This window comes from Musca domestica, unplaced genomic scaffold (assembly GCF_030504385.1).
Source record: "Musca domestica strain aabys unplaced genomic scaffold, Musca_domestica.polishedcontigs.V.1.1 33, whole genome shotgun sequence".
Lineage (NCBI taxonomy): Eukaryota > Metazoa > Arthropoda > Insecta > Diptera > Muscidae > Musca > Musca domestica.
In genome coordinates, this window is record NW_026712312.1 from 4,773,611 (window position 1) to 4,799,937 (window position 26,327).

At 33.9% G+C, this 26,327-nt stretch overlaps 4 protein-coding genes across 5 annotated transcripts in view; 1 reads left to right on the forward strand and 3 right to left on the reverse strand.

Moving 5' to 3' along the window:
- Window positions 1-19,065, reverse strand: part of LOC131803751 (aminopeptidase N-like) — a 30,788-nt gene extending 11,723 nt beyond the window's left edge. The window contains exon 1 of one of the 2 annotated variants that reach the window (XM_059125412.1): window positions 18,857-19,065. The gene's annotated coding sequence lies outside the window, so the exon portion shown is untranslated. Of the gene's footprint in view, window positions 1-18,852 lie in introns of both variants that reach the window. The other variant, XM_059125413.1, reaches the window with a different exon arrangement.
- LOC131803753 (V-type proton ATPase 116 kDa subunit a 1-like) overlaps window positions 1-26,327 on the reverse strand; it is a 104,466-nt gene that overhangs the window by 51,496 nt on the left and 26,643 nt on the right. The window lies entirely within an intron of this gene.
- LOC131803758 (uncharacterized) lies at window positions 17,632-18,846 on the reverse strand. Its single transcript, XM_059125428.1, has 2 exons — window positions 18,397-18,846; window positions 17,632-18,334 (listed from the first exon to the last, which is right to left on the reverse strand). Exons 1-2 carry the CDS (start codon window positions 18,453-18,455, stop codon window positions 18,037-18,039), a joined length of 357 nt encoding a protein of 118 aa, XP_058981411.1. The 5' UTR covers window positions 18,456-18,846; the 3' UTR covers window positions 17,632-18,036.
- On the forward strand, window positions 24,003-24,630 carry LOC101894030 (UDP-N-acetylglucosamine transferase subunit ALG13 homolog). The gene has a single exon (XM_005182037.4). It carries the CDS (start codon window positions 24,092-24,094, stop codon window positions 24,605-24,607), a length of 516 nt encoding a protein of 171 aa, XP_005182094.2. The 5' UTR covers window positions 24,003-24,091; the 3' UTR covers window positions 24,608-24,630.

Here is a 26,327-nt window from a genome sequence, read left to right on the forward strand (position 1 = left end):
CCTGTGACAGAAAATTGTCTATGCAGGTCCAGGTCTTCGTATAGCCCCGATATGAAGGTACCTCCCTATATTCGGTATTTTGATGATTTCAGCTCATTACTCACTGGATTTTTTCAAGTTTCTTATTTGAATATTGTAATGGCTTATGACAAAAGCTGACTATGCAGGTCCACGTCTTGATATTGACCCCAATATAACGGCTATATTCAGTATTTTTAAGATTTTAAGATAATTTTTAACGGATTTTATTTTTTTGAAAATTTTCAAATTCGTTCCAAAAGTTCGGTCCAGCCGCACTTACTGTTTTTTTACTTGTTTTATTTAATTTCGACAAATATTGGCAGTTTGAGTACTTACTATGGAGAAACGCTTTTTATAAATTATGGAGAAATTATGGACATTATTATGGAGAAACGCTTTTTATAAAAAATTATCAATAAAGAACCACCTTTTGATGCAGCCAATTGAAGGTCAATTTATACATCATGCTAAACTCAGATGTAAAGTGACTTTTTACAATTAGTATACTTTTGTGCGTTCTAAACTATTTTTTAAACTCAAAAGAATATATACCATATTAACAATAATAAATACATATTATAATTAAATATATTTTCTCATACTATATCATATTATTAATATAATAAATTAGACTATACCATGGTACAATGAATACAAGGTAGGCTAACTTTGAAAAAAAGTATGGAGGTCTACCTGTTTGGCTTGTAATGTCAGAATCACTATCAAAACAATAAAAAAGCAAAAAACTTGTTGCATTGATTTTGATATATAATATAAATAATTTAAAACCGCGAAAACAGAATGAAAGGTCAAAATTTCTTTTCAAAATCATGTTCTATATATCTCTTATGGTTTATTTCGCGAAAAAAAACTGTAGACTTTGTCGATGCATTCGTTGCAATAAGCATTTTGAAAACACCCGAATTTGAATATTTTCTGAACAATTTTTTTATTATTGAAAAGAATACGCACACATAAACAAATGAAGTTGACATATTAAGCCAGAAAAATAAAAAAATTGAAATCATATGGTAGCTCTGTAGTTCTGACTATACTATAAATCATGCATTTTTAGTTTAAAATTATGTGGAGTTCCTAAAAATATGCTGTAAAAATTATACATATAAAATTAGATAACATGTCTTTACATATGACTCTAGCATATGCATTGTTAACTCTGGGAAAGGGATATCTGCTTTTTGGGAGCGCTAATTGTTTGCCTTGTCGATTCAAAAATCTTTGGCATTCTCTTAATTTTTTACAACATTTTCAATGTTCCACAATAGTATGAGTTTTCTCCATGTTTCTAAACACTCCAATTTTTTATTCACTAGTCCGTATTATCCACAAAAAACAGACTATTTCTCAGATCCATTGTATCGTGTTATTCGCTTGCATTTGCTTTTCTCTAACCCGTCATAATTACATTCTCAAGATATCGAAACGAACAACAACATTTACAATTTGATCCGTTGTGTGAGATAGGTCATAATTGCCTCTAAATCGCCTTTACTACACATGACTAATCAATGACTTACACGGCTCCAGCTGACAGGCCTTTGAGAATGACGTTCATCTCATTTGTTTGTTGTTGGTTTGTTAAATATTTCACATGTGCTTTTGCGGTAGTCACACACACACACACATATATATACATGTACTTTATTTTAAAAACAATTATTATCTTGTCAATGTTTTGAATGGCCAGAATTATTAAAAAAAACATTTCCATGTCCATACATCCATACATACATGTATGTAAACACATTATGACGTTCATTCATCGGCCCATGCATCTGGTGTTTTTAGGCTAGCCTTAATCTGGTCAAAGGTTATCGCTTTAATTGAGACAATATTCCATTTCTTTAAATGTCTGGCAAATAAAATGTTCTAATTCTTTTGCAAATAATTTAATAAAATTTAACTTCTGACTTTTTTGTGAAGGCGCAGCATTCATTCATTCATTGAGCCAATAGGAAGAAGCACAAGAATCAGCAAAGTTGCAGCTTTTGATGGTTTACTACGAACTTAATGGCATTTATTTTATGCTATTGAGTCAATGGTCTAAAAACTAGATTCTAATTTGATACAGAATCGCAGTACAGTGCATACTCGTACCTTATTCTCTTAGAAAGAAGCTGCTTGACAATTCCTACAGGAGAAGTTACCAGACAGACCTATTATCAAAGAAGAAGAAAGATCATCGGACGCTTCTTCCATTTTATACTCAGTTTCATTTGTGGCTTACTGGGTGCGTAAATATGCAGAATTACCTATTTTGGAGTGAAGGTCAGCCAGAAGCATTCCAAAAGCTAACAATCCAGAACAAGCAAAAAAGCTGTAAGTTCGGCAGAGCCGAACTTTGAATATCCTCCACCATATAGAACGAATTTGGCAATTTTCAAAAAAAAAAAATCCGTTAAAAATTCTGTTAAAATCTTAAAAATAGCCAATTAGGGTCTATACGACAACGCGGACAAGGTCATAAGCCATTATAATATTCAAATGCTAAACTTAAAAAAAATGGAGAATAACGTATTTTTCTGACTTAGGCTGCAGTATACGTTACGAACTTCAAATACCAAAGTTGAAACAAGTCCGAAAAATAATGTCGCTAAAATCATCAAAATACAGAATATCGGAAGTTATCGTTATTTGAGGGCTATACGTGAACGTGGAGCTGCACAGACAATTTTTTTGTCTTAGGAACTTCAAATACAAAATTTGAAACATTTCCGGTGAATAAAGTCGCTTAAATTACCAAAATACCAAAAATAGGGAGGTATCATACCAAAACATGGACCTAGATGGCCCATTATTAATACCAAAAGTCCTGCAGACATAATATACATTTCAGTAACATTTTATCAACTTACTTAATTTTGTTCGGAAGCTAGAGTGATTTTCACGGACGGATAGACGGACGGACATAGCTAAATCGATATAGAATTTTATGCAGATCAAGAATATATATAATATCCTCCATACTAATATACCCTCCATACTATGGTCATATTTTGGTGCTGCTTATGGGCTGATGGCATCGTTGGACCGTACATCTTGAAAGATGCTGCGAATCGTAAAATGAATATGAATGGTGAGAGCTACCGTGAGATGATATCCCATTTTTTGGTCAAAATCCACGGGCTTGACTTGCATGACATGTGGTTTCAACAACACGGTGCCACATGGCACACAGCCCGAGTTATACTGGACTTATTGAAAGACGAGTTCGCTAAACTTTTTATTTCATGTTCGGGACGTTTGTATCGTGCGATTTATGCTGTTTTAAAGCTCATTCTGATGGACTATTGTGTCTGGAGTATTTTGGAAAGCAAGGTTGGCACTAAAAAATACCAAAGTGTCGATCACTTTAAGCAAGCGCTTCCCCCTGAATGGACCAAAATGCCGCAGAACAACATTCGGGCAGTTTGTAACGGTTTCATTGGCCATAATCCGTGCTGAGATGACCAATTCGAAAAAATATAAACTTATTATAAAATTTAAGCTATTGCCGACATTTTTTGCTTTCATTCAATAAAATTAAAAAACATTGTAAAAACTATGGCATTTGACTTTGTTGCAGTTTTTTTTTATCTCACCCTGTAGTTTCATCAGATTTGGTGCTTAAGTCCCTCACATTCGTAATATGCATTCGACAGCAATGATATTTGTTATCAGATATCTTATAGAGCTCGGAAGTACCTTTGCTAAATTTTATCGACATCGGCTAAGATTTGGCTATAGCTCCCATATATATATATATATATCTTTATCCGATAACATGTCATATTTGGAATGAAATGACCGCACATTGCACTACGAACAACATAGTCACTGCATTGCAATTAAACGACCGCTTTAATTTTTTAATATTTCAATTAATTTGATAACAGAGATCAGTTTTGAGGTTAATTGATGACAGCATTGAATCGGCATTTACGTTGTCTATTCAAAAAAACATAATCACTATGAAGGTAAAATGGTAAGAGAGGGCGTTGCGTAGCAATTGCCAAACCGCAAAGTAGTTGCGGAAAGAAAGGCGTGGCAATTAATATTTGCATTGTACCACATAATTAGTGTTTGAAAATCATTATTTAAGTCCCAAAATTCCCAAATTGTTCTGCAGGTGGAATCCAGTGTCATCTTTGGTAATCAATATAATACGGAAGTGTTTACATCCGTCTCGTTGTTATTTTAATTTGTATATTAAGTATAACTACATTGATTTGCGTTCCTGTTATTTTACCGTTTTTTTCTAATGTGGTTTACCACAAATTCAAGGCACACAAGTTCACCCCTTTTCCATTATGTCACATTCGACAACCACCCAAGCATGTGCTTTAAATAAATCACAGTGTAATTATGTATATTGAAAGAATCCTTAAGTGTAATTCCAAATAAGGAAATCACTTTTAACCGGAAACAGGAAATGACACTATAATGTTTCAATAAAGTTAATTTATTTTCAAACTTGAACCGCCTTCCTTGAAAAAAAGAAATAACGTCCTTTGTCAATATTTGCCCACAGAAAAAACCCGGGGTCGAAAAAATGACACTCGTTAGTTTTAGCACTTATTTAATTTTACACTCGTTAATGGTTGGTTTCCATTTCTCTCCCCTCTAGCGAAGGTAATTGAAACTTTATTGACCTTCCTATATGGGCAAACACTTATAAGAGAGAGAGAGAGAGAGAGACTGAGTGTGGAGCGTGATAATGTTTGCTTACACATGGATTTACAACCCACAAAATGATATGCAAACAAGCATGATTTTGTGTGGTTTAGCTGGTTTCCTACCAGCAGCAGACGCAGCAGCGACAGCTCCTTTGGCATGCTAAAAAGGATACAATTTCCAGTGTTTACTTTTAAACCCTGAACAAACACGAAACGGATGTTCCCTCTCTCAAGGATTTTATTCCGTCCAAAGGGGCCCTTGTTTGTTATTCTCGACATGCTTAAGATGTAATTTAAGTAAATTTTTGATGACATTATTTTGTCAACAACATTAGAGCCATGTGATTAAAATTGCATGCCTTGAAGTCCTTTGGCTGAGCTGGTTGGGAATCGTATGAATAAATAAATGCTTTATTCTTTGAAGGACAATTAAATTGAATTTGTTTGCTTTTGTGTTTATAATTTTGGCCAATGGCAAATTTCCTAATGTCAGTTGAATCTTTAATGGTATCAAAATGAAGTAAAGGGTGATTTTTTTAAGAACAAAAGAAAAGTTTTTCAAAAAAATATAAATAAATAAATAAATAAAAATAATAATAATAAAAATAATAATAATAATAATAATTTCAATTATAAATATAATAATAATAATAATTATAATAATAATAATAATAATAATAATAATAACAATAATAATAATAATAATAATAATAATAATAATAATAATAATAATAATAATAATAATAATAATTATAATAATAGTAACAATAATAATAATAATAATATTAATAGTAATTATAATAATAATAATAATAATAATATAATAATAATAATAATAATAATAATAATAATAATAATAATAATAACAATAATAATAATAATAATAATAATAATAATTATAATGACAATAATAATAATAATGATAATGACAACAATAATAATAATAATAATAATACTAATAATAATAATAATAATAATAATAATAATAATAATAATAATAATAATTATAATGACAATAATAATAATAATGATAATGACAATAATAATAATAATAATAATAATAATAATAATAATAATAATACTAATTAGAATAATAATAATAATAATAATAATAATAATAATAATAATAATAATAATAATAATAATTATAATGACAATAATAATAATAATGATAATGACAACAATAATAATAATAATAATAATAATAATAATAATAATAATAATAATAATAATAATAATAATAATAATAATAATAATAATAATAATAATAATAATAATAATAATAATACAATAATAATAATAATAATAATAATATAATATAATGACAATAATAATAATAATGATAATGACAACAATAATAATAATAATAATAATAATAATAATAATAATAATAATAATAATAATAATAATAATAATAATACTAATTATTATAATGACAATAATAATAATAATGATAATGACAACAATAATAATAATAATAATAATAATAATAATAATAATAATAATAATAATAATAATAATAATAATAATAATAATAATAATAATAATAATAATAATAATACTAATTAGAATAATAATAATAATAATAATAATAATAATAATAATAATAATAATAATAATAATAATAATAATAATAATAATAATAATAATAATAATAATAATAATAATAATAATAATAATTATAATGACAATAATAATAATAATGATAATGACAACAATAATAATAATAATAATAATAATAATAATAATAATAATAATAATAATAATAATAATAATAATAATAATAATAATAATAATAATAATAATAATAATAATAATAATAATAATAATAATAATAATAATAAATAGTAATAAAAAGTATCAGTCGGTTTTGCGGACAGATGTATACCTTCAGCCAATGTTCGATTAAATAAATTTTTTTATTCTGTTATGATTATTCATCCAATGTTGTCCATTTCGTATCGGACCTAAATAAATATGATACAAATATTTTGATATATCATATATGGAAATCATAAAAGGGTTTGCATTTACAGGGTAAAAAAGAAAAAATCTGCAACAAAGTTAAACGCCATAATTTTTAACTTTTTTTTTTAAATTTTATTGAATGAAAGCAAAATATGTCGGAAATAGCATCAACTTTTAGAATAAGTTTAGATTTGTTCGAATTGGTCACCTTTGGCACAAATTATGGCCTTATGATATGTTGGCCATTCCCGGTGAAGCGCTTGCTTGAGGCGAACGACTCATTAGTATTATTTAGTGTCACTCTTGCTTTCCAAAATACTCCAGACACAATAGTCCAATGTATTGGTATCCGGAGATTTTGGTGGTCAATGTGCGCTGGAAATAAAGCGAGGAAGTTCATTTTGTAACCATTTTTGGGTGGCGCGTGCAGAGTGCGATGGTGCTGAGTCCTGTTGGAATGTCCAAGATCTGCGGCAAAAAGTTAGCGTGCCCAAGGCTTTAATACACCCTCCTGACTATTTTCGCGATAATATTCGGCATTTATTCTAATGCCTTGTTCGATTAATATGGAGGTTATGGAGCCCCACACCATCACAATGGCCGCCTCTTGAGTTTTGATGGCCAAGCGAAGCAACTCTTTAGCTAATTTGAGTCTATTTTCTTTATGTTGAGGTGTAAGTTCTACCACTTTTTGGAATTTCAAGGGCTTTACCCCGAGCTCATTTTTCCAATATTTGCCGAATGGAATATTGCGCTATGTTCAGCTTACGAGCCATTTTTCGGCCACTGTGACGCGAATTTCGATCAAGTCGCTTCTTTACTTTTCGAACCATTTCTGCTGATGTTGCTGTTTTCTTCCGTCCACCTTCTTGATGTCGGGCTACGCTACCAGTATCACGGTAACGAGCGATGGTACGAGACACAAAAGATTTATTCACATTTAAATGCTGGAGTGCTCTAACGATAGCCACTTGTGGTTTTCCAGCCAAATACAAAGAAATCACACTATCACGCACACTATCCATCACGAATAACTTTTTTTCTGGATAATTCTCTCCAAAATGCTTTTGTACGCTTGTTAACAATATAATGAGCTGTCACTGGAATAATTTTAACAGGTGTCGGAGGCTTAGAAACGACAGCAGTCTGAAGTTGGTTGCAGTTTTTTTATCTCACCCTGTATAAGGGAGCTATATCTAAATTTTAGCCGATGTCGATAAATTTAGCAAAGGTATTTCCGAGCTCTTTAAGTATCTGGTAACAAATATAATGGTTGTCGAATGCATATTACGAATGTGAGAGAGTTAAACACCAAATCGGATGAAACATATATATGGAAGCTATAGCTATATCAGAACCGAGTTTCCCAAACTTTGATGTATTAGCTTCTAGACTGAATTCGGTCGGATATGCCAAATGCCAAATGACCTGCATCATTTGGACTGATATTGGCCATTTGGTGCACAATTAACTCGAAATCGGTTGAAGAAATATATGGGAGCTATATCCAAATCTGAACCGATATCGAAGCTGTATCTGATACCAAATATCATTCTTGTGAAGAGCATATTACGCATATAAAGGACATAAATCCCAAATCGGGTGAAACATATATGTGGGAGCTATAGCTATATCTGAACCGATTTTCTCCATCTTTTATGTACTTGCTTCTAGACTGAGTTATGTAGGATGTGCCAAAAATTCAGGTTATTTGGTCTGATATTGGCAATTTCGTGTACAATTAAACCAAAATTGGTTAAAGCGGTATATGGGAGTTATATCTAAATTTGAACCGAATCTCACCAATTTCAATTGGGTTCGTCCTTGGGCGAAACAAATCTTGTTTGGAAAATTTGAACTCAATCGAATAATAAACGCGACCTGCATTTTGTTCACAAAAATACATGGACAGACGGACGGACTGACATGCATAAATCGACTCATAAAGTGATTCTATGAAGATCCTCAAAAGTAACTATGGGTCTATCTCGCTTCCTTCTCTATGTTACAAACAAATGCACAAAGACATAATACGCTTACCACTATGTGGTGTAGGGTATAATTATCAAAATAGGTCCACCTATTGGTACAGCCCTTATATAAATATACCCCCTGATTTAATTATTGTGAGGGCATTGGCAAAATTTTCTAATCGATTTGGCACACTTTGGAACATTTTTTTTCAATCCTATAATTACATAATTATTTTATTCAAAAGCTTACATTTTTTCTTTAAAAAAATAAAAAATAAATTAATATTTTTAAAAAAATATTTAATACAAATCTTTAAAAGCAAATACTATTTGTTACAGCATCTGCTATATTTCAATATCTGTCGGTTTTTGTAAAATCATGCTATGATATTTTGCGCTTATCTCCCATGAAGAAAATTTATTTACTCGGCATGGCTTGGCCATTTTTCATTGACAAAGTTCTCCAGAGGTTAAACAACTGTTTGTTGTGACAGCTGTGGTCAATTAATTCAATTTCCATATGAATTCCAAAAAGAAGAAAGATGTGTACAATGGCCGTTTGTATGAATGAATGTGCAGGGTAGATTTATTGGGTCGTATCAAACATCCATCCAAACAAACAACATAGGTGTATATGAAAACAAAAATGTGATTTCAACTACATATATAGCAATGTCATACTCTGCATGTACATACATGTCTGATGGCCAACATTTCCCTGCAACAATGTGTGTTCAACAAATTCGTTCAATACGACCCAATGTTCATTTACTATTCCATCGTTTGTATGCAAAAATCGTATGAATGTTTGGCTAACTGATGAATGAAATGATTGTAACTTCTTGATGGAACTATGAAAAACGAAAATTTACATGAGATACAACAATAACATGTCCAATAGTAAAACATTCTTACATACATAGCTAGGTATGCATGTATGTATCCATGTAAATATCTATGCGATGTAAACATGTGCGAAATAATTCTCTTAAAATTATGGGGGACATACATTGCTATGAATTTATGAAAAAGACGGCATAATGCAGTTAACCATGTAGCATGACGAAATTAAGGGTAGGGAAACATAGAGTTCAAGCATATAGCATATAAAATAAAATTATGCCACAGAACCAGTTCTATGGGGCAAAAAAAAAAAAACGAAATTTATAAATAAAAACCTGCAAAAATGTGTTAGCTTCAGAGCCGGACTGAAGTTTATGTATTCACCCTTTGAGCATTGAGATATTATATTAGAGGCAGTTTCATTTAAAAACAGTAAATGCTGGGAAATCCGTTCGAAGCACTTCGAAACCTTCGTCCCAGACTACATAAGGTATATATTTTTGATAAAGAAACAATCATAATTATGTATCGGCCTCATATAATTTTTTTCCCAATAAGCTTTAATTTGACATCCTCATTTCGGCCAAAAAATGGTATATTCGTATTTTCCACTCTCCCTGTTGAAAATGTTCAGTGAAAGTCCATTATGCGAACTATTGAATAGCTGCTGGCAAGTGCCCACTACTTTGTCAGCGAAAAGTCCACCTTGAAATTGTTGATTTGTTCCAGCAGTTCGTGTTAGGCCTTTCTTTGTACTCAAAATTCACAATTTCTTCAGTTTAACAAAATATTTTTAATAAAAGCTAAATTTTCAGAATATTAACATTTTTATATATTATTCCAGGTTTTCCTTTTTCGGAAAGTATAATAGAAAAATCTTCACCTTTACCCCAAAAAAGTCTTCCAAATCCTTAATTTTGCAGTTTACCAAGAAGGATATAAGCAAAACCATTGCGCCATGTGTGGATATAGTCAATTTTTCTGTCCAAAACCACCACCAGATTTCAGCTCTATCACTCTATATCTATTCACTCAATACCAAATTTAGTAGCATTTAGTACTTTTCGACAAATTATAGTACGTAAGTTCGAATCAATCTCCATATCTCAACCTCAGATACCAACAGTGACCTTAATATCAAATTTCAGGCTCTCAGCTCTTTAATTCCCCCCATTACCAAATTTAGTACCATTTAAAACTTTTCGCTTTAATCACCGCCAAATCTCAATTCCAGATTTCAACAGAGACCTAAATATCAAAATTGAGTATTCCACCCTACCCCTTCACACATTTCTAAAACCATCTCTAAATTTTTACCAAAGATACCGACAGAGACCTTAATATCAATTTTAAGGATTCCAGCCCTATCCCTTCACCTAATACAAAATTTAGTACCATTTAATATATTTCGTACACATATAGGACGCATTTCTAAAACTACATCCAAACCTTAACCGCAGACACCAACAATGACATCCTTATTAAATTTCAGGATTTTAGCTCTATCCCTTCATCTAATACTAAATTTAGTATCATTTAGTATTTTTCGCACATACACATACACACATTTCGTAAACCACCGCCATATCTAAAATTCAGATTCCAACAGAGGCCTCAATATCAAAATTGAGGATCCCACTCCTATCCCTTCACCCAATACCTAGTGTAGTGTCATTTAGTACTTTTTATAGAAATATAGTACACATTGCTAAAACCTTCTCTATATTTTTACCACAGATACCAACAGAGGCCTCAATATCAAATTTGAGGATTCCAGCCCTATCCCTTCACCTACACCAACAGTGACATCTGTACCAAATTTCAGGATTTCAGCTCTATTCCTTCACCCAATATCAAATTTAGTACTATTTAGTACCTTTCGTACAATTATAATACACATGTCGAAACCCACCTTCTTCTCTCAACATCAGACAACAACAGTGACATGCATATCAAATTTCAGAATTTTATCTTTATCCTTTCACCCAATACCAAATTGAGTACTATTTAGTACTTTTCGTACAATAATAATGCACTTCCATATGTCAATTGCAGATACCAACAAAAACGCCAATATGAAATTTTAGAATAAGTTTAGAATAGAATATGTTCGAATTGGTCACCTTTGGCACGAATTACGGCCTTCAAACGTCCAATAAAACCGTGACACGCTGCTCGAATGGTGCTCTATTCAGACTCAATAGTCCAACGGATTGGTATCCGGAGATTTTGTTGGTCATTGTGCACTGGAAATGAAGCGAGGGACCTCATTTTTTAACCATTCTTGGATGGCGCGTGCTGAGTGCTGATCTCAGCTAACCTCTTTGGCAAGTAAACACGATAATTTTGTTTGTTTAGAAAACCAAATTCGGAGAAAACCAAATTCGGCAGTTCACCACTTTCGGCCAAACAAAACAACTCCTTACTTTCCGAACCATTTCTGCAGATATTGCGGTTTCTTCCCGTCCACTTCCTTGATGCGGGCTACGCTAGCAGTATCACGGTAACGAGCGATGGTACGAGACACAAAAGATTTATCCACATTCAAATGCTGGAGTGCTCTAACGATAGCCACTTGTGGGTTTCCAGCCAAATATAAAGAAATCACACTATCACGCTTGAATTCCATCTCGAATAACTTGTTTTCTGGAAAATTCTCACCAAAATGCTTTTGTACGCTTGTAAACAATATAGTGGGCTGTCACCGGAATAATCCTTACAGCTATCGGACAAGTGGCTTAGAAACGACAGCTGAAGTTGGTTGCCGTTTTTTTCATCTCACCCTGTACGTACTTTTAGTGCACTTGTAGTACAAATTTCTAAAACTAACTCCTTATCACAAACCTACCTTCATCTGGGACCCCAATACAAAATTTCAGCTTCATCAGTTCCCGCTTAAACCAAACTCATCCAAATTTAGCACCATTTAGTACAACTCGCACACTTAGTACACCTTCATATATCAAACTTACTTTCCAACCTTGATTCTGATACTAAATCTCTAGTTTTTAACTCTATCCGTTCACATAATACCAAAGGGTACCATTTTAGAAATTTCAATTTCCAGAAATCCTTTGGTATATCTATTCTGCTTCCATCAATGACTCTCATTCCAAATATCAGAATTCTAATTCATTCCGTTAGTCGAATACACAGTATTTAATTTTTTCGTACATTTTAGTACTTTTGGTATCCTTTTAGTGCGAATTTTAAAAGAACCCAGCCTTATCATACGTTTACCCGCCAAGACTGTCCAAAATTCTAGATTCGGCCACTTCTTTTGGATGTTGATTCTCAATCAGTCAGTTATGTCACAACTCGAGAGAGAAATGTTGAAAGTTCTTGAATTTATAGTTTACAAATTCTTGCTGGACAAATTTCTTCATGCAATACCTTGCAAAGTTTCTTCTTCTCCTTCTGGTGATTTATACCTGGGCAAGTAACTTTAAAACATTTTTATTTTGGTAATCGCAAGACTAATTTTTCTATTTTCGGTTCATTTTTGCGAGCTCTATTTTTTATGGCTGACAAATTGATTTATTTTGACAAACCAACTTGCAAGTTTTTGCAGGGATTTCGTCTGTTTACTTTTAACAGTTTTCTTACCAAAGAGAATAAAACTTACTCTCTCAGAGAGATGTTGCTGGACTTTTGCCTGCAGCCAAAGTAACAAGACACATCTAATATGTAAACAAACCTTCATGAGAAATATCCTTCATGTTTTTCGATTAGACGAATTAATCGATACCACAATATACAGTAAACAATCATCAAATTTAAATATTCCGCTCAAATTTTGTTTGCATTCATTATGCTGTTTTGTTTGTTTGTTTTTGTTTTCCTCTCGTTCACAAGACAATGACATTACAAATGGCAATGATACAATTTCGAAAATAAACTGGACATGATTGTGACGCAAACGATGAACTCGATAAAATTGTCGGCTCTTACAAGAATACAAACAACAAAATACATTTAAATTTTTTGTACATTTTTTTTAAATATTCTTCTTTCTTCCACTACATTGTCCCGTTACTGGGCCAAAATATAAATATATGGTAAATAAAATTTGACTTGAGATCATTGCCCACATCATGTTTGTTCATTGTTTGTTTTGATCCATTTATCCATTCATCCATCGTCTGCGACTGGCGGATTGGGTGAATAGATCACTGTCTGCGATCGTTGACAAAACAACAACAAAAAATGATTTGCATTTTTCGTCGCGTATAAACTCACACATTTTATTTACAGATTGGCGTTTTTTTTTTTTTGCACGCCATTTTTTGTTTTGATTTTGCAAAAGATAAAATGAAAATACAATAATTGTTCTAATATTCCATTAAGGAATATGCGAAAAAATAATTGTGCAAATAAATAATGAAATTAACCCGTTTTGGATATTATTTCCGACAAATGCAATTTGGAAAAATAGAACATATTATGAATAAATGTACCATAAGAATAAACGAGCTGGAGAGTTTTGTGGGGGAAAATCCGTTCTGCAGAATTTAGAAACATAAGCATTTATATGCGTTCTAATATCTAGGGAAAGTAATCAGAATAAGGTTGTATTTAAAAAGAAATAAGGATTCTCATGGTAAAACAATAGAAGTAGACTTTGCTAAATCAAATATTGAAACACTTTTTCAAAGAACTCGATCTCTTAATTTTTATACCCTCAGCCATATGGCTAGAGGGGGTATAATGATATATACGGCCAAAAGGTGCCTCATCGAAATAATGGTTCTAGACCCTAGGTCTCTTTGGACCAAATCCGTTTCAGGATATTTGGAGTCGATCTAACGATGTCCGTCCGTCTGCCTGTATGGCTGGTGCGCACGATAACTCTCGAAGCAAGTATCCGATTTGATTCAAACTTGGTACATCGTGCCACTACTTCTGGTACTTACCCCACAAAATGTCAACATTTTCAAAGAAAATAATTTACTGAACAGAAAGAAAAGGGATAACCGATTTTCTTTCAACTCTGCAAATCCTGATATTTGCATCAGTGCTACGTCAGGTACGAAAATGCACAATATCGGTCCACTCCATCAAGTACCTCCCTCACACAAATTTTGAAGAATTATAACTCTTATAAAATGTGATGTAAGATTCCGATTGTCTTCAAGGTACACACATCACAATATTTTCATTAAACCAAGGTCTGGTGTGAAAATGGAATATATCAGTCCACTCCCTCTGGTACCTCCTCCACAAAAGGTCAAAATTTTGAATATTCATGAAGCTCATAAGACGCGAAATTAACATCCGATTCCATTTCGACTTGGAACATCTCAATATTTCTATCAACACAAGATTTGTTCTATAGATGGTAATGACCAGGTCATTCCTTCTGGTACCTCCCCCACATAGGGTCGACGTTTTGAATAGCCAAAAAATTATAAAGTCCGAATTAAGCATCCGGTTCTCTTTATATTTCACACATCCCATTATTTCTATACCTCCCCCACAGCGGGTCAAGATTTTGAAAAGCCTTGAAGCTCGCAAAACGCGGAATGTGCATACAATTCCTTTCAAACTCCGCACATTTCATTATTTTTATCAACTCAAGATCTGTTGTAAGAACGGTAGCAATCGGCCTACTTCTTCTGGTACCTCCCCCACAATGGGTCAAATTTTTGAATAATTATGTATCTTTAAAATCTGAAACAAGCATCCGTCCCCATCAAATTTCACACATTTCAATATTTTTAATAACACAAGATCTGGTGTGAAGATGGGATATATCGACCCACTCCTTCTGGTATCTCCTCCCCAAAGGGTCAAAATGTTGAATATTCATGAAGCTCATAAAACGTGAAATTAACATCTGATTTCATTCAGACTTGGGACATCTCAATATTTCCATTAAGACAAGATTTGTTATAAAGATGGTAGAGATCGGACAATTCCGTCTGGTACCTCCCGCATATGATTCAAGATTTTGAAAACCAAAACGCTAAAAGAAAGTGAAATAAGGATCCAACTCTCTTCAAATTTCACACATACAAACACTATTGCTAACACAAGATCTGTTGTGAATATGATAGATATCTGCCAACCCATTCTGGTACCTCACCCACAAAGAATCACAATTTTCAATAATTTTATCTGTCATAATTTGCGAAACAAGTCAGCGGTTCTTTACAACTACAGCTATATCTAAATATTTCTCTCAACCAGAAACCTGAGATGACTATGGAATTTATGATTTCGCATATAATTGAATATTAATGTTCGATTTTCTTGTAATTTTGCCCAATCAATATTTTTATCTGTATTAGATGAGATATGAAAATGGTCGACTATATCTGGTACCTCACACACACTTTAACATCAAATCAGGGCTAGAGTTAAGTTTAGTAAAAACTCTTCAATTTTTTCTCATTTTTTTCCAGTGGTAGGTATTTTTACCCTGATGCCGGGAAGTAATTGTTTTCTTGAGGTACGGACCCAGGACCCCAGATTTTTATCTCGAAAAAGATGTCAGCATAAATTGTAGCATTTTGGATAGGTAAGAGTGTCACCTATAATTTGGCATCAATTTTGATGACCCCCATAATGGGCCCATTTTCGACTTTTTGGGGGTTTTATAAAAAATCCGTGTACAAAAAAATTATACTCATCATATCGGGTAAGTGGATCCGGGTCTAGCGCTGAACCCGGACGTTCGGTACCGTGTCTGAAAAATATTTTCCCGGAATCAAGGCAAAAATAGGTATTTTTGGAAAAAAAATCGAAAAAATTAAAATATATGAGATATGTAAATTTTTTTTGGAAAATGTGGAAATATGCACGAGGTAACGGATAGACAGACCGAAGTGCTCCACTTTCATACTTCATCTAATGCAGATAAAAATATGTGTAAGAGCAAAATTTGAAGAAAATCGAACATTTATATGCAATTTTATGCGAAATGATAAATTTCGATAAATTACATATCCATATCAGATTTCTGGTTAAGAGAAATATTTAGATATAGCAAGTTGTAAAAAATCGTCGATTTGTTTCGCAAGTCATGACAGATAAAAGTATTGAAAATTGTCACCTTTTTTGGTTGAGGTGCCAGAAGGGGTTCGCAGATATATATCATCTTCACAACATATCTTGGGTTAGATACCCGAAGGATTGGTTCGATCTCTACCATCTCTATAACAGATCTTGTTTTAATAAAAATATTGAGATGTAAATATAGATGATGTAAGTCTGAATGAAATTGGATGTTAATTTCGCATTTTATGAGCTTCAAAATAATGACCTTTTTTGGGAAAGGTACCAGAAGAAGTGGACCAATATATTTCATCTTCACACCAGGTTAATAAAATTATTTGGATGTGTGAAATTGGAAGACAATCGGACTCTTGCATCACATTTTATAAGAGTTGTAATTATTCAAAATGTTAACCATTTGTGGGGGAGATACCTGTTGGAGTGGACCGATATTGTCCATTTTCACCTGACCTACAACTAATGAAAATATTCGGATTCACAAAGTTGGAGCAAAATCGGATTATCCTTTCTCTTTCTGTGCAGTAAATTATTTACTTTGAAGATGTTGACATTTTGTGGGGGAGATACCAAAAGAGTGGACCGATATTGCCCATCTCCGAACTCGATCTAAGTTTGGCAATAATATTATGATGTACCAAGTTTGGACCAAATCGGATACTCCTTTCGAGAGTTATGGTGCGCACCAACCAGAGACAGGCCGACGGACGGACATGGCTAGATCGACACCAAATTTCCTGAAACGGATTTGGTCCAAAGAGACCTAGGGTCTAGGTTATTTCGATGAGGCACGTTTTTGGCCGTATTAAATGATATATACCCTATCTAGCCATATGGCTGAGAGTATAATAAGTGTCGAGGATAGTCGATTTGATCATAAATGCAGTTTTTACATAATGGAGTTAAGACCAGTCGACTTTTTTAGTTTTATTTTTCCTTTAACACATTTTTTTCGCATTATAAAGTGTTGACATAAGTAGGCAGATTTAAATATTGAACATTATCCTCAAAAAAACTCATAATAAGTAGCCACACCTCATAGAGCTGTAGGGTGTACATAAACAATGTGTTAATTTAATTAGTTAAAACCAAAACATTTCTTTCAATATATAACATAAATTCACTAATTTGCCAATCTTCACATTTGAATTTCATAAAAAAAAAAAAAAACTGAAAACCACAATTTGCAATCGACAAACAAACAAAACACTCGAGTCTTTGAACTTCTAACATGGCAAACGAAAAAAAAAAAACAAAGTTTGGAAAACGCCAAAAGCAATAAATATTTCAACATACCAATTTCAGATGCTTACGTCGATGGTTCTTTTTTACCTTCAGATTCAGTTTTTTGCGATGATTTTATTCTTTCTTAGAAATTCAACTCAAAAATACGCACATTTTTTATTATTGGACTCTCCGATGCTGCCTTTGGGCAATGGAGCAGCCGGGCGGTGGGGAGGACGAGCGTACTCGATTTATAGTGGAAAATTAAAAAGTCATCAACACTTTGCACCAGATTGAATCTTATTAAATTTATGTCATTACTGACAGATCCTGCGGACGTGCGAACAGCAAACCTGTGAAATCGTAGCAGCATAAGCATGGCCATCATCATCATCATCGGTTGCCTCCAGCGAATAAGCGCTAACGCCAAGTACAAATAAGAATACCAAGCAACGACCACGACTACTGACAACCGTTGCGTTTGGCCGCAAGGTAATTGAATCAAAGCGCTCCATCACCACCACAGCAACGGCTACCCCAGTTTTACCACCATTATTATCATCATCATCAGCAACAACATCATCATCATCACCATCGCCACCAGCAGAGCAACCACTGGCCGAGAATGTAAACAAATGATTAAAAGAGTGGGAGCGGCAAGGCATTTACCCATTTACCGGTGGGTGCCACAGCAACCATCCACCCATCCAGCAGCACCTAATACAATGGACATCATTCACAAACCACTAAAAGAGCCAATGGAGCAACGTCGCAGCAGCCCTCCCGAAAAAGCAGAGGCAGAGCAATGCTATATTATTTGTTTTTTATTACTTTTTTGTTTGTTGTTAAATTTTTTGGTTTTTGTTTTAATTTTTCTTTTTGTTTTTGTTTTTATTTGTTGTTGTTTTTATTATTATTATTATTGGACGTGAGAATAATGTGTTCGGTACGCCAGAGTATGTTTTCGGTGTTCAATGAGATTGAGATGAAGGCGGCGGGCGACATCGAATAATTTCCCGTTTAGTTTCGCATCTCCTCCATGAAATATGTGACGATGACGATTATTTGAACACTCAAAATTCTTCTTTCATAGACATGACAACAGAAACAACAAACAACACACACACACATACATACACTCGGATTCCACACAAAATGCGATGCGTTTATCACTTTCACAGCAGCAGAGAGTATTAGAAGAAGAATACAAAAAACGACTTTGACAAAAATTCCGCCAATACGACTAACATCGACAGATGGGGAACCACTTTTATTACGATTTTTAGTTTCCTTTTTTTTCCGAAACGAACTGTTTTATTCAAAGGCCGGCAAACAACTGATAGCAGAAATTTTTGCCAAAGACCATCACATCAATGAAGCTCTTCCAGAGATGATGGCGGCACAATGGGCGACTTTGACAGAATGAACAAAAAACACACAGTTATTTTCGGCCAGGCCGAACTTATTATACCCATTACACCATTTGGAAGAAACTTAAAAATTTTCAAAAAAAAAAATTCCGCCCATATAAAAACCGTTATATGGGGCTATACAAAGACGTGGTCCCATGGTACAATGAATTCAAGGTAGGGCAGAACTACCATATGATTTAATTTTTTTCTGGCTTAATATGTCAATTACAATTGTTTATGTGTGTGTATTCTTTTGAATAATAAAAAAAATTGTTCAGAAAATATTCAAATTCGGGTGTTTTCAAAATGCTTATTGCAACGTATGCATCGACAAAATCTACAGTTTTTGTCGCGAAATAAACCATAAGAGATATATAGAACATGATTTGGAAAGAAATTTTGACCCTTCCAGTTTTCGCGGTTTTAAATTATTTATTCAAAATCAATGCAACAAGTTGTTTTCTTTTTTATTGTTTTGATAGTAATTCTGACATTACAAGCCAAACAGGTAGACCTCTATACTTGCAATTTTTTCAAAGTTAGCCTACCTTATCTTCATTGTACCATGCGTGGTCCTGTATAAGTATTTTTTGTCATAGGCTGCAGTAACGGTTCCGAACTTCAAATACGAAATTGGAAAAAAATTGGAAAAAAAAAATTCTCTTCTAGGGGTAAAGTCCTCAGAAGTAACCCCTTGTGTTGATTTTAAGACAAGTCCATTGAAAATTTTGCCTGAAATCATCAAAATACTGGGTTAACGTTATATGGGGCATATACGATATCGTGGACCTATAAAGATAATTTTCTTCTATGGATAAAGTACTCAGAAGGAACTTCTTGTGTGGATTTTAAGACATTTTCTTTGATAAGTGCGACTGAAATCATTAAAATACTGAATATCGGGGGATACCGTTGTATGGAGGCTATACGACATCGCGGATCCATATCGACAATTCTCGTCCAGGGGGTAAAGTACACAGAAGAAACTCCTTGTGTAAAATTTCAGACAATTCCATTGAAAAATGTGACTAAAATCTTCAACATACCGAATGTTGGGAGGTACGCTTATATGGGGGATAAGCGATATCGTGGACCTATGTAGATAATTATCTTCCATGGATAAAGTACTCAGAAGGCATTCTTTGTGTGGATTTTCAGACAATTTCATTGAGAAATGTGGCTAAAATCATGTTTTGACTCTAGCGTGATTGCAACAGACAGACGTAGGTACTGGACTAAGTCTTCTTAGAATTTTACGCTGATCTAGAATATATATATATATATATATATATATATATATATATATATATATATATATATATATATATATATATATATATATATACATTTTTTAATTTTATTGAATGAAAGCAAAAAATGTCGGAAATAGCATCAAATTTTAAAATAATTTAGAATTTGTTCGATCCTTTGGCACGAATTATGGCCTTCAAACGGCGAAGCGCTTGCTTGAGGTGATCGAAACTTATGTCTTTTTTAGTGTTAACCTTACTTTCCAAAATACTCCAGACACAATATACCAACGGATTGGTATCCTGAGATTATGGTCGCAATTACGCGAGAAACCTCATTTTGTAACCATTCTTGGGTGGCGCGTGCTGAGTCCTGTTGAAATGACCAAGGTCTGCCGCCAAAATGTTTGCGTGCCCAAGGCTTTAATACACCCTCCAGAATACTTTTGCGATAATATTCGGCATTTATTCTGATGCCATCACCATGGCCGGCGCTTGAGTTCTGGTGGCCAACCGAAGGTGCACATTTTCAGGTGACCTCTTTGGCATGTAAACACGATCATTTTGTTTGTTTTCAAATTGCTGGACAACGAATGTTTTCTCATTGGAGAAAACCAAGCAACTGCTTAGTTTTTTTGAGTCTATTTTCATTTCTGTTGTGGTATAAGTTCTTGCACTTTTTGGAATTTCAATAGCTTTACCTCGAGCTCATTTTTCAATATTTGCCGAATGGAATATTGCGATATGTTCAGCTTATGAGTCATTTTTCGACCACTGCGACCCGGGTTTCGATCAACGATAGCCACTTGTGGTTTTCCAGCCAAATATAAAGAAATCATACAATCACGCTTGAATTCCATCGCGAATAACTCTTATTCTGCTTTTGTACGCTGGAATAATTTGAACTACTGTCGGACGAGTAGCTTAAAAATGACAACAGTCTGAAGTTGGTTGCAGTTTTTTTATCTCACCCTGTACTCTGTTCGGTCTAAAATTACTATTTCGATGAGTTACAAATGGAATGACGAACTCAATACACCCTCCATACTATGTATGGTGAAGGGTATAAAAATTTACAAAACTAGTAGATTATTGCAGGTTCTGGAATAGGTCATGAATTTCCTTTTGGGTGTAACCCACCAGTTATTGGTCCCTTTTCAATATTTGAACCATCAGTGCAAATGTGGTGGCTATATACAGTTTTCCATCGTAATTTTGAGCTCCGTTCTGATCGAATTTGTCAGCGTCCAGAATATTCACATTTATTGCCGCCTAAGAGTGTTCGCCTATGCTCTGTTCCAGAACCTGCAAGAATCTAGTATTTCTACATTTTTTTTCGATATCACAAAGGTAATGCCAATGTCGTAGTTAAAAATTTTACATTCTTGCAGTTCTGAAACAGTCCACTAATAAGAACCTGTGCAGGGCAACTAATGGATTATCTGTTGTCTGCGACCCCAACAAATGGTGTAGAGAAAATATTTATTTTATTATTCCGTTTGCCGTAAATCAAAAAATTCGCCATAAAGTGTCTGTTCCAGAATTGCAAGAATGTACAACTTTTTACTACGATAACCGATTTTCTCTTTATGATATCGAAAAAATAGAAAAATTAATTTCAGAACCTATAAGATTCTGAAATAGAGCAAAAACCAATATAAACTTGGTCAGCATAAAATCCCAGTATTTTAACAGTGCCAGATGATTACAGTTTTACCGATGTTTTCGTGCCGCAGTTACAGTCATATAATATTTGGAAGTCAAAAGCGGTACATTTCCTTGCGTGTTGTTATTGTACAATATCTTCCACTGTAACTAGTTGCGTGTCGAAACATAAAACTATCGACCACACAAGTTGTGTAGGGATGCCACTGCACGAGACAAATGAATACATGTCACAAACAAAAATTTGACAATTTGATCTATTTTAATATTATTAATATATTTGTACAAATATAAAACAATATATATGTTTTTTTAAACATTTAAGAAAAATAATTACAAACAAAAAATTATCTATAATTGAATACCCTAATTTTACAAGCTTTTGCACATGGAATGCACGAACATAACACAACATAAAACAACGATGATATTGTGTTATCAAACATGTGTTACGACCATCAATTGCTGCTGCTTCGATGAAAACCCACAACAACATGTTCAATGAAGCATGAAATAAGGGGAAAAGCTTGAGGATAGCTGACACTCGAATGAGTAATATGCGGGTCATTCCAAATACAAAACAAAAATGCGCCAAAAACAAGTAAATTGGCATGAGTTGGTTTTGCGGACAGATACCGCCCCGGGCTTAAGTTATGATTATTCAAACTGTTGACTCGTTATGGGGGAAGTTCCGAAGCTGTTGGCCAATATTGAACAATTCGTATCTGACCTAAGACTGATATAAATATTGCAACGTGCCAGATTTGGACTATATCGACTACTTAAATTTAAATTAAAAGAAATTTTGACCCTTTGTGGGGAGGTACCTGTTGGAATGGATCGATATTATCCATTTTCGCACCTGACCTAGCACTAATGAAAATATTCGTATTCACAAAGTTGGAGCAAATTCGGATTATCCTTTCTCGTTCTGTGCAATAAATTATTTTCTTTGAAAATTTTGGCATTTTGTGTGGGAGATACCAGAAGAAGTGGATCAAGCAGGATACTTCCTTCGAGAATTATCGTGTGCACCAGCCAGCCAGACAGACGGACGTACGGACATCGCTAGATCGACTCCAAGTGTCCTTAAACGGAGGGTATAAAAATATAAACCTATTGTATATCAAGAAATGGAACTAAATCACAAAGTGTCATATAGAATTTGACACTAGTATTACTACAAAGTGAAATCAGCTTCAGTACGGCACATCGGGTTTTGAAAATCAATTTAAAATGGTGAATTTCATTCGCATTTTCCTTTGTTATAAAGTAAAGGGCCCTAAATTCAACAAGCCCTTTCAAATATTCATTGAAAATAACGGACATAACAGCATTTGATAAACTTGACGAAAGTTGCCATATCGTTTACTCTCTGGCAATCAGCTGCTTTTTAAGTAAGTAATAAATTGAACAATTGAACAATTTGGATTATATTTGTGATTTTATTTGATTTTAAAAATTAGGAAAAACATTAGATACTTCATAACAACTTGTTTGCAGGCAAATTTGACAGGGAGCTGACATAGCATCAGGGCTGTATTTTTTAACGAAGCTGCTCTACCTCCTTATTGTATAATGGGCTTGGTAACATCTTATTGTCAATGTTTATTGAGAAATCTATAGTACATACATAAACCAGAGATGGGAACCTGTTTTCTTTGCCATTATATTTGACAAGACAAATTACAGAAAAATTCAAATTTGAACAGGAATTTGAAAAACCAGTGAGTGAAGTAGGATGAACTATCGACTATCAATAGTCGAGTACTCGGTTTTCCCCCAAGTCTATAGTCGAGTTGCAACTAGTTCCGCGCTCTTTAGTGAAGATGTTCAATTTTCTCATGTCTCATTCGTAAACAACAGAGTACCCGGAGTCTTTGCTTTCTGTTTATTTTTTATCGGGTATTCGTTTGTGGCCTTCATATTCGTTTCGTTGGGACGTTTTTTATTTTTGTTTTCAACGACAATCAACTCCTGAACAACCGACGCATTTCAGAGAACGACTGACCAAGACAATCTTGGAAAAGATTAAAACATTCCCAATGACACCACCAATTACAACTGTCTATGTTACTGTGGGCAGCACAAAGTTCGATTCCCTCATCGGGGAAATGACCAGCGATGACATTTTGCAGTTTCTGAAAAAGAAAGGTTGCAAACATTTGATCCTCCAAGTGGGCAAAGGTAACAAAGTTGATGAGGCGGCAATAACAGCAAAACATGGCATACAAGTGGAACAGTATGATTTTAAAATCGAGCCAAAACGTATGGACATTATTAATTCAGATTTGGTTGTGGGACATGCAGGCGCTGGCACTTGCTTGGATATTTTAACTGCCCGCAAACTGGGCGTTTTGGTCATCAATGACCAATTGATGAATAATCATCAACAGGAATTGGCGCTGCACATGAAAAAGGAGGGCTATCTGCAGTGTTGTACTGTCAATGAGCTGAAAACAGCGTTGGAAAGTGTGCTTGTGGACAAACAGAATACCTATGAGCCCGGAAAGAATATGGATAAATTTGTAGAATTTATGGATAATTTATTAGTTAATTAAATAAATATATGTATGTAAAGCTATGCAATATAATTGCCTGGGAGGTAGTTAATTTTAATTATTTTAACATGTTTGTATTTAAAGTTATTTCAATAAATCAATTATACTAGGAAAGAAGATTTGGTCAAATCTCACATAATAATAGTAGCGCCTTAATTGATGTATTTGAAAGGCCTAAAATACATTTCCAATCCAGTTGAAAAGAAGCCCTTTTCGTCTAACAAAACTTTCACTCCCAATGTCCTTGATGTAAAAAATTTTAACCCTTTGTGGGGTGGTACCAGAAGGAGTGGACCGATATATTCCATCTTCTCATCAGACCTCGGATTAATAAAAATATTGTGATGTGTGTAATTCGAGTGATGTGTTAATTATTCAAAATGTGATGTGTTAATTATTCAAAATTTTGACAATTTGTGGGGGGGAGGTACATGATAGAGTGGACCGATATTTTCCATTTTCGCACCAGACCTAGCACTGATGCAAATATTTGGGTTTGCGAAATTCGAGCAAAATCGGAATATCCTTTCTCTGAAATAGCATCAAATTTTAGAATAAGTTTAGATTTGCTCGAATTGGTCACGTTTGGCACGAATTATGGCCTTCAAATGGCCAATGAAACCGTCACAAGCTGCCCAAATGTTGCTCTGTGGTATTTTGGCCCATTCCTAACGAAGCGATTGCTTGAGGTGATCAACACTTTAGTATTTTTTAGTGCCAATCTTGCTTTCTAAAATACTCCAGACACAATAGTCCAACGAATTGATATCCGGAGATTTTGGTGGCCATTGTGCGCTGGAAATGAAGCAAGGAACCTCATTTTGTAACCATTCTTGGGTGGCGCGTGCTGAGTGCGATGGTGCTGAGTCCTGTTGGAATGTCCAAGGCCTGCGGCCAAAATGTTTGCGCGCCCAAGGTTTTACTACACCCTCCAGAATATTTTCCAGATAATCACCCTTATTACGGCTGGCGTAGTCGTATCGAAAATTGCAATTTGACGTGTCGTAACGACTAATTGGTATTATGTGTGTCGTATGCGAGAAATTACAACTCTGTATGAAATTCTGTTACAATTTTCGTACCACAAGACGCGTTCTAATTCGACAAACACTGCAAAATTAGTCGTTAGAGATTTTGTTGCCGACACCACACAAAAGTTTATCCAAATTGACATTACAAAAGAATTAATAATATACAAAATGGATTTTAATAAGAAGTATGTATCAACAGTACAAAAATATTTGTATGTACATCTTTTTCTAGATTTATAGTCAGAACAAAGAAACAATTTGACGAAATGATCCAGATCTTGCCAATTGCAAAACTCAATATCCTAGGACTGCCGGTTCGAACAGTCGAGGACTGGATAAAAGTCTGGACCGACTAAAAAATCAAATTGAGGAAAAAGCTAGTTCATACCAAGGTAGAATGTCGTGCTACAGATGGAAGCCCCTTCAAGCAGTTCATTTTAAGCGACACGGAGGAAGCAGCATCACGCTTCTTACAATTAGAGACAATTGTAAATGCAGGGAAAAAAACAATTGGAATTCAACAGCGTCTAACACCTGGTGATCTGGAGACTGAGGAGGAACTGTTTGGAGGGTTTGAAATTAGCGAAGACAAAGAAAACCACAATCCCTGCACACTGACTTTTCCAAGGGTAAACAGACTACACCGAAATACGCAACAGAAGCAGGATGTGGTCATCCAGGATGTCTGT

Coding starts and splice junctions, on each gene's coding strand:
- LOC131803758 (XM_059125428.1), bottom strand. CDS start 18,455: ATGATGTCCATTGTATTAGGTGCTGCTGGATGGGTGGATGGTTGCTGT. Junction 18,335..18,396: donor GGTTGCTGTGGCACCCACCG/GTAAATGGGTAA, acceptor ATTCTCGGCCAG/TGGTTGCTCTGCTGGTGGCG.
- LOC101894030 (XM_005182037.4), top strand. CDS start 24,092: ATGACACCACCAATTACAACTGTCTATGTTACTGTGGGCAGCACAAAG.